The 14,312-nt window shown below is 48.1% G+C and overlaps 1 protein-coding gene across 1 annotated transcript in view; it reads left to right on the top strand.

The window, feature by feature from the left end:
• The window catches only part of ATRN (attractin), a 220,333-nt gene extending 206,647 nt beyond the window's left edge, over positions 1-13,686 (top strand). Inside the window, exons 28-29 of the mRNA XM_054990039.1 lie at positions 3,087-3,201; positions 5,396-13,686. Of these exons, the coding sequence (XP_054846014.1) occupies positions 3,087-3,201; positions 5,396-5,520 (240 nt within the window). The 3' untranslated portion in view covers positions 5,521-13,686. The remainder of the gene's footprint in view (positions 1-3,086; positions 3,202-5,395) is intronic.
• Positions 13,687-14,312: the final 626 nt, after the last annotated feature.

Genomic DNA, 14,312 nt, shown 5'->3' with positions numbered 1-14,312 from the left:
CGTTTATTGAAATGTCCTTGATACTGGCTGTACTAATCTCACACTATGTAATCCACCTTGAGTCTCAGTGAGAATGGCCGCCTAGAAATGACATGAATAAAATAAATAAGTAATAGCACTCTTAGTTCCTTTGCTTAACTTTTTCAAAAAAGAGCAAGAATCCAGCTCACTTCTTCAGATACAGCTAGAATGTGAGTCCATCTGTCCTATATCTGCTCTTCCACCCCCTACATCGGACAAACTGGCCCTTCAACAAAGAATTAATGGACATAAGTGTGACATCAGAAACCACAACATTCAAAAACCAGTGGTGGGGGACATTTTAACCTTCCAGGACATTCAGTTGCTGACCTAAAAGCCTTTATCCTGCAGAGGCATTTCAAAGGGAGATTAGAAAGAGAGACTGCTGAATTGCAACTGATAATGAAGCTCAGGACAATGCATCCACCTGGACTGAATCGAGATCTAGGCTTTCTGTCTCATTACCAATGCTGATTTCTCCGCATCCACCACCCCTCTGCATACCCCACCCTATCACGTCTGGTATTGTCATTCACCAGCGTTTGTCATTTACCTGCTATTGTCATTCGGCATCTGAAATCACGCCACTCTCTAAGATATAAGGACAGATGGACTCGCATTCTAGCTGTATCTGAAGAAGTGAGCTGTGACTCACGAAAGCTCATGCCCTGCCACAAATTTTGTTAGTCTTATAGGGGCCACTGGACTCTTACTCTTTTCTACTGCTACAGGCAGACTAATATAGCTACCCATCTTGACCTTTTTCAAAAAAGAGGCTGTTCTGCTCAGGGACCCCTTTAGTTCACCCAGTCAGGCTAGTTTCTGAATTTTGTGGTTGTAATTAAGAGAACAGGAGGTTCTCAAAGAACAGGAAGTGCTCAAAGAACTTTCTAGAGAACTTGCAGAGCCTCTGTCCATCATCTTCAAGGCCTCCTGGAGGACTGGGGATGTGCCACAAGATTGGAGAAGAGCGAATGTTATCCCAATCTTTATGAAAGGGAAGAAAGATGACCCGGGAAACTACAGGCTGGTCAGTCTGACTTCTGTTGCTGGGAAGATACTAGAGCAGATTTTAAAGGGATCGATCTGTAAGCATCTAAAGGACCACTTAGTGATCCAGGGAAGTCAACATGGTTTTGTCCCCAACAGATGTTGTCAGACCAACCTGGTTTCCTTTTTTGATCGAGAGACAAGCTTACTGGATCATGGGAACTCTGTCGACATGATTTACCTGGCTTTCAGTAAAATTTTTGATAAGGTTCCTCATGACAATCTAATGGGTAAACTGGAAGGCTGCGTACTGGACTATAGGACAGTTTGGTGGATAGGGAACTGGTTGTTAGGTTCTGCCCTAGGCGCCGCCCTGTGAGCCACTGGCCTGCCTGACTTCCGCCTTAAAGTACCTTCAGGGAATTTGCAGGATCCCACTCTGTGGAAGGAGGGGGAGGGTATACCTCAGCCTCATACCCTCTCAGTCCACTCGCAGGTCCCCTCAACCTGACATTGTCCCAGCTGCCTTCCATGGCTGCAGTCCGCATCCAGCCATCACTCTTACTCCTTTTCCTTTTCCTTTTCCTTTTCCTTTTCCTTTTCCTTTTCCTTTTCCTTTTCCTTTTCCTTTTCCTTTTCCTTTTCCTTTTCCTTTTCCTCCACCTCCTCTCTGCTGTTCTCTCATTCCTTCTTTCTCCTACACAACCCACCCACCCTCTGTGGGTGGACTTCCCTTATATCCTGTCCCTTATTCCAGGCTCCACCTGCCAGGCCACACCCCTCTTTTGCCTCCTAGCATTGGCCTAGGCTGCCTCAAGCAGTTGCACCTGGGGTAGCTAGTTTGGCTGGTTGGACAACTACAGCTGTGCTCTCTTAGCTAGCTGCCAAGCCTCCTTGGCTCTGAGCTTCCAGCAGCCTCAACTGGTCTCTAATACTCCCTTCCTCCCTGTTTGCAGCTTGGGATGTGGCCCTGTGCTGCTTCTGCTGTCTTGCTGGTAAGGTAGCTGTCTGGCTGGCTGTCTCTATTTCTTGTGCCTTCTCCCTCTGCCCTGGCCCCCTCCTGGCTTTCCTTACTTCCCTGTCAGGGCTGTTAGCCTCCCACTGGAGGTTGGGGCTGGCTGGCTTCCACCCGCTCCTTCTGACCCTCTGGGGCTTGGGTGTTTCTTTCTCTCCCTTGGGTGCTGGCAGGTTCTGGCCCTGGGGGTCTGTTGGGGTGTCTGGACAGCTGCCTCCCGGCTGTCTCCTGTCCTCCTGGCAAGTCCGTGGGCTGAGCCACAGACTCCGGACACTGGTTAGAGGACCACACCGAAAGAGTGGTGGTCAATGACGTTACATCAGATTGGAGGGAGGTGTCCAGTGGGGTGTCACAGGGCTCGTTTTCGGGCCTGGTATTTTTATCAGTGATCTGGATGAAGGGGTAAAGGGGCTACTCATTAAATTTGCTGATGATATCAAATTGGGAGGAGTGGCAAACACCCAAGAAGATAGAGTTAAAATTCAACAAGACCTGAATACTCTGGAGAAGTGGGCAATTGTGAACAGGAGGCAATTCAACATAGATAAGTGCACAGTATTACATCTGGGCCACAAAAATGTGAAGCACAAATACTAGATGGGGGATACAAGTTCTGGGTAGTAGTGTATGCGAAAGAGATCTTGGGGTAAGAGTGGACTGTAAACTAAATATGAGCAGTCAGCGTGATGCGGTGGCAAAAAAGGTAAACTCAGTCTTGGGTTGTATCAAAAGGGCTGTTGCATCGAAATCGCAGGAGGTCATAGTCCCTCTCTGTACTGCCCTGGTCAGGCTGCACCTGTGTGCAGTTCTGGTGGCCTCACTTCAAAAAGGATATGGACAAAATTGAGAGGGTGCAGAAGAGGGCGACGAGGATGATCAGGGGTCTGGAGACTAGAAGGTCTATATGGCCCCTTCCAACTCTGTGATTCTGTGATTCCTTTGGGGTTTCTTCTTCGCCTACAGATCCAGGCAGTAGGATGCTGCCACTCAAGAGCCAGATCTGGTGGAAGAGGCATGCCATCAATAACTCTCTTTTCTTGGCTTCTTTTCTCCACTGCAGACAGTGCCCAAGCCGATCGCCTTGGAGCCTTGTTTCGGCAACAAAGCTGCTGTTCTCTCTGTATTTGTGAGGCTGCCGCGAGGCCTGGGAGGAATCCCTCCGCCAGGGCAATCAGGTGAGCATCCATTATCCTCCGGAGACGATCTGGTCGGCAAGATCGCGCTGCCTTTTCTCCATCTGCGGAGGAGGGCATCCTTGCCTGGGTCACTCTTCCCTCTCATTCTGTTGGTAGAGCTGTGCTAATGTCAGCAGACTCTTGAGTAGTAAGGTTGCACTTTATTTTCTCCTTGCCTTTCCTTAATTTTTAGCCCAGCATTTCTGTGCGGTGGCACAATATGTACGCGTCATGCAGATGGTTCACTTTCTATGTGGATGGGAATTCCAACTACCTGGGACAATATTGAGTGAAAAAGAATCTGTCCATATGGGATTCTTTCCACCTAACGGGTGATACCTTAGTACCTTCGGGGCATTTATTCAATTGGTAGTGTAATGTGCTGTCAAGTCACAGCTTGTAGAGTTTTCGAGGCAAGAGATAAAGAGGTGGTTTGCTGTTGCCTGCCTCTGTGTAGCAATCCTGGATTTCCTTGATGGCCCCCCATCCAAGTCCTAAGCCGGGCGGACCCTGCTTAACTTCTGGGATCTGATGAGATTAGGTTAGCCTGATCCGCCCAGTCAGGGCATTTGGTCATTTAACATATTTAAAAAAATGGAAAGGTGGTATCTAAATTCATCAAGCATATTTACATTACCACCTTTCCATTTTTAAAAATGTTCAAGGCAGTTTACAGCAATAACATATCACCATGTATAGTCTCATCAGCCAAACAAAGCCAAGGAGTGGGGGATGATTTTGAAAATTTGATTTAAGGAGGAGGGGATCACATGCGGGGGGGGGGGATCACATGCAGTGGAGGGGGTGGAGTTCCAAAGAGCGGGGACAGCAGCTGAGGAGCCCCTTGGCGTGGGCTCCCAGCAGTCAAGACCAGACAAGGCCTCCTTCCCTGACCACGGAGCTCAGGCAGGCAAAGGGGGGTGGAGGTCGGCCTGCAGTCCCCCTGCACTCTCAAGTCCTGTCAAGTTTGAAAGGTGATGGATGCACTTCTCTGTACACAGCAATAATTTTAACAAGTACCGTTGGCGTATTAAAGGCATTTCTTCCCTGCCTCTCTCCTGAAGGATTCAGCCAGCATTGATGGTGTTTATTATAGTACTTGGAGTGGGCATAAAACTGGCCAGCACTGTACAGCAAATCCAATCATGCCCAGTGTTAGATTCTGAAGCAGGCTGGGTTCAGCCGCCTGCCCAGTCAGCTGATGCGATCGATATGCTGGCCGAAATTTACCAGAAAAAGGTCCGCTTGCAAGGGTGTTGTCTGTTCTGGCATGACCAGTGACCGGAGCCCAGGGCATGGCTGTTCAGATGACCGGGCCAGGCTCTGCATATAGGAGCCTGCTCGGTTTATCAACCTGGGTCTGGTCGAGGTCTGGCCGGCAAAGTAAGTGGGCCGAGGTTGGCAGAACAGTTCCTCAAGTCTGCCTCCGCAGTCCCAGGAAAAGAGGCAACGGAGGCTTCTATCCTTTAATTTTTTAAAAAAGATTTTATTTAAAAAGAAAAGATACAACAATAGAAAGTGCGTAAGAACTGATATACTCCATTTGAATTTAAATTAGGCTATTAGGAAGATATATTCAGAGTAAATAACAACACAACTAAATTATATAATAGCTCTCATTCCCTCTCCTTAATTGCTTATACCCAAACTTTAGTATCAATAGTTTTTAATCAGTCATTTCCCCTGTGTTTTATCTGTGTATCATATTACCTTAGTTTAGTCGAAGAAAAGGCTTCCATCCTTGCGCCAAGAGGAAAGGTGGGGTATAAATACTTTAAAAAATAACTAAGCGGCTTTCTCTCTTTCGGGGAAGGGCCGAACTACACGAGAGGTTGGGAGATCCGTGAATCGGTCACCTGCGTTGTTGTTTTTTCGGTTAATTGCAGCCGTGCCCGGCCAGTTGAACTCAGGGCCACGGGGTGAGCCGCAGGCTTAACTTTTTTCCTCCTGTGCCATTCCCCCCACATCTGATTGCTTCTCCAGAGTCGTTGTTTGCCTCCTCCAAAGTGGCTAATAGTGACTTAGGAGGGCTCTTTGGGGTCAGGGGGAAACGCGTCCCCAGTGTCATATCCTTGATCAGAATCTTCCTCCCTCTGCCCTGACCCACACTTACAATTTTTACCTTCAGATGTGAAGTAGGAATTCTTTCTCCTTTGTGCCTTTTGTAACTCCCCACTCCCTGCTCTCCCTCCAGGTCTTGCAGTAGCCAGTTCTTTGGTGGACATTTCACAACAAATGCCAATTGTCTACAAAGAGAAATCAGGAGCGGTACGAAATCGCAAACAGCAGCCTCCAGCCCAGCCTGGAACGTGTATTTGATGCATGGACATCGGGACTGCCTCTTTAGGGTTTTAAACACAAGGGATTACCTGGGAGGAACAGGGCAAGGATTTTGTGCAAGACTTGAAGCGTAAAGGGGACCTCGGCGCATCTGGACTGCGCTTCTGGGAGCATCGAAACCTTCTTTTGGGCATCGTCACTTGACTTTGGCTGGCGTCTTCTCCAACACAGGGTTACCGATCCCCTTCTTTGTGGTGGGGCCACGTTTTTCATTCATTCTCTGCTTCCAGGCGAAAGGCCATTTGTGAGTCCCACGGCATCCGTCCCCACTCCTGGAGATCATTAATAATAGAGAAAAGCCACGCAAAGACAATGGACTCCCGGCTTTTATACGCGGGAAGTGATTTGTGGTACTTGAATTGTTCCCCCCCTCCCCACTTGGTTGTACAAGAAAAGATGCAGCGCTTAGAGATAATTTTTCTGCCTTCGCCAGATAAACCCCAGGATTTAAGGAAGCTAACTCAATTTCCTCCAGGAACCCAATGGTTGTAAAAAATTCTATTTATTTCTTACCTTATTTTGCGCTCTCTTCCAAACACAATTCATTTATTGGGTCGAGGTTATTATTTTTTTTTGTAGCATTGTTTTTATCCATCTGACTGTATTAAGGTCAGAATGGAGCTAGGTACGATTGGCTTATTGCCCCCTGCTGCACCCGAAACTCCTTTTCCGGAAGGCTTAGCGGGTTCCATGCACAACTTAATGGTAGAAATATGCTTTAGTGGGCCAAGTTTTTAAATAGAACTAGGAAGCAAGGGAATTGGTGCAGGCTAGCTCTTATATAAGAGCCCTAGGATGTTCTCTCCTTACCCTGGGCAATCGATGTCCTTTTTTGTGCTGCACTTGTCAAAGCTGTTAACCTGCTGCTGGGTGGGAGGGCAGTAAGGTGGGGAGAGAGAAGAAATTCAGACCGTATTTCAGTCCCGAGTCACATCAGCTTGCCTGCTGTATTGCTGTTCCTTCTTTTAGCCTTAGGAACAAAGCCGATAGCTATGGTGCGGTGGAAGTGCCCCCAGGAGCGACTCTTTGGTGGTGTTTATCTCGAACAATGTGAAGCTAGTGTGTGTTAAACGTCCTCGTGAGAGGCGGTCAGATGGGGGGGGGCGGAAATCATGGCGGAGGGAGCTCCTTTTCCTGCGGGGCTGCTTCCGAGGGCCAGAGGTGCTTCCCCGCGTGGACCCTTCCCCCGTCCCCACTCTCAGCTGTCATCGTGACCTCATCTGTTTGCTCCGCTCAGTCTTGCATCATTCTCTCAATTGTGCTTCCCACACAGAGCTCAGCAGAAAGACGGAGCTTTATTAGCCAGCAGCATAGAAACCGGGAGGCTTGAGAAGCAGGAAGAGAAAACGTTGTGTTGGCTTGGCATTTTGTAGGTTGTCGCTCCAAATCAAGCTGGCGTTGCAGAACTGACGTGCGTCGGAGGTGCTATAACTCAGGTTTCACTTGCTCTTCACACCTAGCCAGGCTCCTGCAAATAATCTGCCGGAGTGTTTGGAAGAGAGCAGTAAAGTTTCCAGGATGGGGCCGAGGGTGGAGGCGGGGTAGCCAGTTTACTTTTTTTGCTTCAGCAGGTCTCATTCGGCATGCAAAGGAGCCGCTGACTGCTTGGCAGGGCGGGAATGCAACTGCTCTGCGGAGGCTTTGGGTGAGCCCCTCTCCTTGCACCAGCGTCCGGCTTGTGACCTCTAACTGGAGCTCCAGCATGCAGGAAGCGCTTGTGGGAATAAAGACCTCCCTGGTTGCGCCAGTGGTGCTGCCGCTCCTCTGAAGGGGGGGGGGCTGTCCCCAGCCTTGTACTGACTGGGCACAGCTTTGCTTGCTTGATGAGGGCAATCCCAGTGTCTGAGGACAAGAGAGCATGACACTGGGTGTGAGGTTGCCACCCAAAAGGACATTTCGGTGTTCCCTTCTCTGCCTCCTCTTTGTAACCTGCACGGCCCCTTCCTGTGGTGGGGACATCACCAGATGGTGGATTCCCCAGTGGCAGCAGCTGCCAGCGAGGTGAGGCAGGGGAACGGACAGCTTGATGAGACGGGAGGCGGAGGCAGTGCTGCACATGCTTGAAGTCGGGGAGAGGACTGGGGGATGCCGTATTCTGGGCAGCAGCCTCATGCCAAAGCAACCTGGAGCTCCTTGAAATTAAACCGGGAGTGACTGTCCCTTCTGCTTCTGTTGTTGTTGGAAAGCAGCAGCGTGCGATATTTATCTTCTGAGTCTGCTTGGAGGGGGGGATTCTTTTGGGGAGGCGCCTTTGGAATCCGCAGGCCGTACGTATCTTGTAAGAGGCATGGCGAGTGGACCCCTGCTCCTTTTTTGTCATTGATTCCCTGGCCTGATGCTGCATTTGTCAACAATGAAATCACATCACCGGTTGCCATAGAACGGGAGGAAAATGTGTGATTTAAACAAGCATCTCTTTCTCCCGCCCTTTCATTGTTTTCTTAAAGCTGCACAGGGCGTCACTCTATGTGGAAAGCGGGGGGAATGAGGCGGCCCTTTCTTGAAGTCCGTTTTAAAGATGAAGTCATGCACAGAGTTGTCCCTCGCTCCTGGCTGCTTCTTCTTTGTGTACAAGACCTGGCCACAGCAAAGACCTTTAGCGCCTGAGCGTTGGCTCTTTTGTCGGCTTCCTGGCCATGGACGGGCACCTGCAGCCACCACGGGCAAAGGGCACAATGGAGGCAGGCAAGAAGCAGGCATGCCAGCTTGCTTGCCTCCAGGTCCTTGGACCAGGGCTAAGTTCCCAAACCCTGTGGCCAGATCAGTCACTCTGAAAGGCAGAAGGTCCTTTGGGGTCCTTTCCAACATGCTTTCCCCATGCCAGTGTCACTTCTGATGCTCAGGGAGCATTTATGGTTAGCAAACCAAAAGGACCAGGTTTTGTGACAGCATTCCCGGCAACCTGATTTCAGGTGGCATAAGCTTTGTCAGCCAGAGCCTGCACGGTTGTGACGCAGAACACCTGGCTACCCCTCGGGGGATTGGATCCAGAGGAGTTAGCCGTGTTAGTCTGTAACAGCAAAATAGTAGAGTCCAGTAGAGTAGCACCTTTAAGACTAACCAACTTTACTGTAGCAGAAGCTTTCGAGAGCCACAGCTCTCTGCGTCAGATGCATCGTCAGCTTTCGAGAACCACAGCTCTGCTGTGGTTCTCGAAAGCTGACAGTGCATCTGACGCAGAGAGCTGTGGTTCTCGAAAGCTAACGATGCATCTGATGCAAAGAGCTGTGGTTCTCGAAAGCTTAAGTGACAGGAAAGTTGGTTAGTCTTAAAGGTGCTACTGGACTCTACTATTTTGCCTCTGGGGACTGGATCCCTGTGGCTAGATCTTTTCCTCCAGTGGAAGAAGCTTTCTCCTAACACAAGAGGGAGGAAATTGCTTCCCAAAGTCCTCATCCTGCTGGCCGAGCAATGCTGCTGCGTGCTAGGGCGATGCACGTGCCCACAGGATATGCACGTTATTAACAGTATGGAAACAGGCCAAGCTTCTTCTGTTCGTCCATTTTCGGCTATTGTGCTATAGCAATCGTTCGCAACTTAAATCTTCCTATTGGACGAAACAAAACTGCATGTGAATTGTGGCTGTAGTGTAATGGCAGCACAGTGACCAACAATCTCTGGAGGGGCAACAGGGTTAGCGTGGCTTCAGGCCTTGAAGAGGCACTCCCCAACCCCATTCTACAAGTTCCCTAGGAAGGAGGGGGAGCTGCAGGCACTAGCTGCGGTCAAGGCTTTAGCTGAGCTTGTGGTCATCGCAGAGGAAAACTCTTCCCCGGACCTCTGACCCGAACAGTTTCATCCTCACCTGAACAGTCGAGTTTTTAACCACGTCAGCAGGTTGCGGCTGTCGAGTCAGCAGGCCAGTGCAACCCAGTCTCTTTAGACGGAGGTAGAGCTTAAATCACCATCCCTTATTTTTACCAGAACATCTGTCAATACATTTTTAAAAAGATAAGCTTTCTTTTGCACTTGTACAGGAGCCTTCTGCAGCTGCGCAGCAGGGCGGACTGTCCAAAAGTTTATTGTGTCTGTGAAATGGAAGGAAAATCCAATGCCGCTTTTGGATGCAAATTTGAAAATTTAATCTCCAACTGCCTGTGCCTATCCTGAGCCCCCAAGCTTTGAAGTTGTCATTCTGTTGAAACTCCACAGCGCTGTGAGAAGGCACCCACCATGTATCTCGGTTCTCTGGGCAGCATCTACTCCAAGCAAAAGCCTCCTTGAATTCCGTAGGATTTGCGCATGAGCACGTTGGCTCTTGCTCAGGTCACTTAATTGATGCTTGCGCTTGTTACGTGCCAGCTCTATTATTTTCCAATAAAGGCATGTTTCCCACAGGAGCAATGAGTTAAATTTTAAAGGGCAGCTGCCAAGCAATTAATCTGGAGCCTGAATTTTCTGGGATTTAAGTCTTTCATCTGCAGGTTGGTTTGAGGTCACTCTAGCAACACTCTTTAAACTTGCAGAATATATATTTTTTTAAATGAAAATATTGGCTTTGTCCTCCTAAAATGCATGCATGCACGCACATACATCCAGTGCTTACAGTTTTGGGGGAAACTCTGTAGCCAGCTGCTTTTCTAGAAGCTTCTTAGCTTTTCCTTTTTCTTCGCTCAGAAATTATACGCAGAGAAGGACAGATGGTCGCGACCTCTTGTTTGTCCCTCAAAGCTGTTGGGTCAAAACGTACTGCTCCGCAGATGCCAAAGTTCTGATTTTTCAAGACTGGCCGGTGCCTGAGAATCCCCCCCCCCACATCCTTGCCAAATCTTCTCCATGCTTAATGTACCTAACCGTGGTGAATCGCAGATGTTCAAAGAATGACAGGCTGTGAAAACACCTCTTGACAGGTATCCGCATCCTCTTAGTTGCCGTGCATGGAAAGAAAAAATTCCCCCTACAGAGACTGTCAGCGTGTGAGAATATATCCCCCTGGTTTCTCATGTGCTTTTAAAATTGCTGTCAGGAGTGGGCTTTGACAAAATGCACACTCCGGAAAGAAACCGGAAAGAAACCCGAGAGCAAAGAGCGCGGCTGCCAGGAAAGCAGGGTGGCTGAGGATGAGCTGTCAGTCGAGAAGCTCCTCTCCCCCGAATCGAGTCCTCTGATGAACTCAGTAGGCAGCTGCAGGTAACAGTTCTTCCTCGCAGCTTCAGTCCTCTTCTACAAAAAGGGAGTGGGATCATTGGCCTACCTTACAGGGCTGTTGTAAGGATCGCTTGAGTTAATGTATGTGATGTGTGTTGAACAGAGAAAGCCTAATGTATATGCAAAGTATTGTCTGTTAAACCCTGGTACTTCTCACCTGCTGGAGCAACAAGAGCCATACCAGTAGGCGGGGGGGGGGGGGGACCAGGCGCAAGGTGCAAGAATTTATTAAGGTTGGTTGTGGATTTTCCGGGCTGTATCGCCGTGGTCTTGGCGTTGTAGTTCCTGACGTTTCGCCAGCAGCTGTGACTGGCATCTTCAGAGGTGTAGCACCGAAAGACAGGGATCTCTCAGTGTTTGTTAAGGTTATTGAAACGTGTAGGGATCTTAATAACCTTAATGAATTCTTACGCCTTGCACCTGTTTTTTGCTTCTCACTTCCCCCCTTACCCTTCTGCATTGGGGTGCTGTTCAGAGGAATCCGCCCGGAAGCCTGCAAAGCGTCACTCAGGCAGCTTTCTGAGTTGTGTCCCCTGACCATAGGCCATCATAGCATGACAATGACTTGAAACTAGTCGGGGCTACAGAGCCAAATCCTTTTCCCCCCCGCAGCAAAGGTTTCCTGTGCCCTTTCAAGAATTGCATTTTGCGCATGGGGGAGGGAATACCCTGTGGAGGCCTCCCCCTCCCCCTGGGAAGCCCCTGCATAGAGGATCTCCATGCCCGAACTGGAGCTTTTGCACCACAGCTGGTATTTTTGCAGCAGACATTAGAAAGCTGCTTCTCGGTGAGTCCTTAAGCACAGCAGTAAGTCCTTTGGTCACTGCTTCCTTACCGGTCTCTTCCTGTGCTCCCAGGGTACATGGCAGCATCCTGTTTTTCCCTTAGGGGGTGTTGAATTCACTCACACAGGCTTGATTTCCCAAGATCCATAGCAAAATAGTCGTGGAAAAGAAGGGGGGAGCCCAAATGCATCTGTCTGCCAGAGCCCTTTCGGAGGCAGCTGTGTGCATCTTTGGGGGGAGAAGTAGGAGAGGACGGAAACCATGTCGTGGGTCAGCGATCCTCACGGCTCCTGTTCATTTGCTGTCCAAAGAAACTCTAGCCCTGCGGTCAGCCATTTTTCTATGATTAAAGAATCAAGCGTCTCCGAAATCCAGAGCAAAAGATCAAGTGTCTGTCGATGGTATAGGAAGAATGCAACTTAATTAACATGCTGATTATTACTCCGTCAAGTTGCTGCAGGCCAAACATCAGTTGTGGGTCTTTTATTAGGAAGTGGCATGCAGGAGATCCCACAATAATGAATAAATATGCACAGGAGCACCCACTGCAATTGTTTGAGTGCTCTGGCGCAGATCCTCTCGTGGTTTGGACTTGAATTCCGGGCAGCTGTTCACCTCATTTCCCTTTCTGCTCCCTTCACATCCTGGTTATTCAAGCATCCCACCTACCCTTTCAAGTTACCTTAAAGTAAAAGATTTCATTTTCTTTTGTCATAGATCCAGAGGAGTTAGCCATGTTAGTCTGTAGTTGCAAAAAAGTAAAAAATCCAGTAGCACCTTTAAGGCTAACCAACTTTATTGGTCCAGAGGAATTAGCTGTGTTAGTCTGTAGTAGCAAAATAATAGTCCAGTAGCACCTTTAAGACTGACTAACTTTATTGTAGCATAAGCTTTCGAGAACCAGCTGACGAAGAGAACTGTGGTTCGCGAAAGCTTACGCTACAGTAAAGTTGGTTAGACTTAAAGGTGCTACTGGACTCTTTACTATTTTGCAACTTTATTGAGGCATAAGCTTTTGTCTAATCCTTCTCGGCTAGTGGCTATCACCGCATGCCCCTACCCACACATTCTTCCCATGGAAACCACACGAACATACGAAGCTGGCTTATACTTAGTCGGGCCATTGGTTTATCGAGATCGGTATTGGCTACTCAAGCTGGCAGAAATTCCCCCGGGCTCTCAGGTGGAGGTCTTTCACATCACCTACCTGGCGTTTTTAACCGGAGATGCCAGGGTTTGAACCTTGACCTTCTGCATGCCAAGCCGATGTCCTCCCACTGAGCTATGCCCCAGTGGAATGTATAAATCATCTGTCACAATCTCCCGTTCTGTCCCTACCAGGAGGAGCTGGCCACAGCTAACTTTCACTGGATTGTGCCCTTTTCAAATGCGGGTTAGGCCTCCCCCAGCCCCTTCTCTGTGCAGCCTCGTAATTTGTTCAGCTAGGAGGTTGGAAGGGCTTCTCCTTCAGTCCCGTGCTGTAGATTTTGGCAGATTTCAACCTTTTATAGGATTTGGAGATAAGTTTATGACGAGGTAGTAACGCTGTCTTAATTTTGCCTATCCTGGGTCCTTCACACCCCTTCCCTCGCCAAAAGAAAAAAAGCTCCTGAGTTTTGCTTGAACAAGTTTATTTTGGTGTCTTCCAGGTCCCAATTAGTTGAGCACTTCCGCCAAGTTCCTTGAGGTCAGAAATCTGCTCCAGTACCCAGCCAGGGAGAGGGAAATCGTGACATTTGTGACATTTGCAACGTTGTATTAAATCCTGTAGGCCCATACATTTCTGCTGCTCTGAAATCTGTGCACAAAGTGTTCTTTTTCGCTAAGAGCTCTTGAACTTTCTCTTCTGGATCTTCTTTTTGTCTTTTTACTGCCCTTTCTGTACTATTCTTCTGTGTTTGGACCTGAGCTTTGTTTTGTTCATATGTATAATTTTTTAGCCCCTTATTGCATTCATATGTAAATAACAAGTATTGTAAACTATTTCATTGCTGGGGGGCGGTGGGGGGGATATAAAATACACATTTTCGGGCTGCTGGGTTTTTTTGGTATAATTTTTTGTATTGTAAAATAACAGCTAATTTAAAAGCAGGAAAAAGGTGAGGAGGGCGTGCATTTTAAGACACCAATGTGAAGTATATGTAAATAACTAACAGTAAATAATTAAAAAGAAAACTTCCCACACTCCCTGGAATAAAAAGTAGAAGATTTATTTATTTCTTTATTCATTTATTTAAGATTTCTATTCCGCCCTCCCTGCGAGCGGGCTCAGGGCGGATAACAACATATTAAAAATACAATTTAAAAAATCATGTACATTAAAAACAACACATTTAAAACAGGATGGTGGACAGATCTGGTTTAAACGTCTGCTTTTCTTCTTTTTGCTTTCTCTTTGTAAGCCAGTGTAACCGTCCCACAACACAACAACCAGAGTCTAAATCCATGAGACTAGTTCTCATGAAGGTGGTAAATTGGTCAGGGCAGCACCACTGCAGGGAGAAGCCTGTAGAATGCGCCTCTTTAGAAAAAAAAGTCCCTGCCATGTAGAAATCTTAATATGTCAAGGAGAAGGTGTGCTTTGTTACCTCGCCTTTGTTACCAGCACCTCCACAAACACGTGAACATATGTGTTCAGACTGACCACGGGAATTAGCTTGCATGTGTGTGCAGGGAGCGGGAAAGAGGTGGCTGTGAGTAGCGTGTTCAGCCAGAAAAAGGATGACAGAGACCAGATTTACAAAGAAATACAGAATTTCCTGAAGGATTTGGTAAAATATTGGGGGGGGGAGAGACATATCGAAACAAATACTAAATTAAGACACAGCACAGTTCCTA

This window comes from Eublepharis macularius, chromosome 10, assembly GCF_028583425.1.
Source record: "Eublepharis macularius isolate TG4126 chromosome 10, MPM_Emac_v1.0, whole genome shotgun sequence".
NCBI lineage: Eukaryota > Metazoa > Chordata > Lepidosauria > Squamata > Eublepharidae > Eublepharis > Eublepharis macularius.
This window is presented reverse-complemented; position numbering and strand designations above follow the sequence as displayed.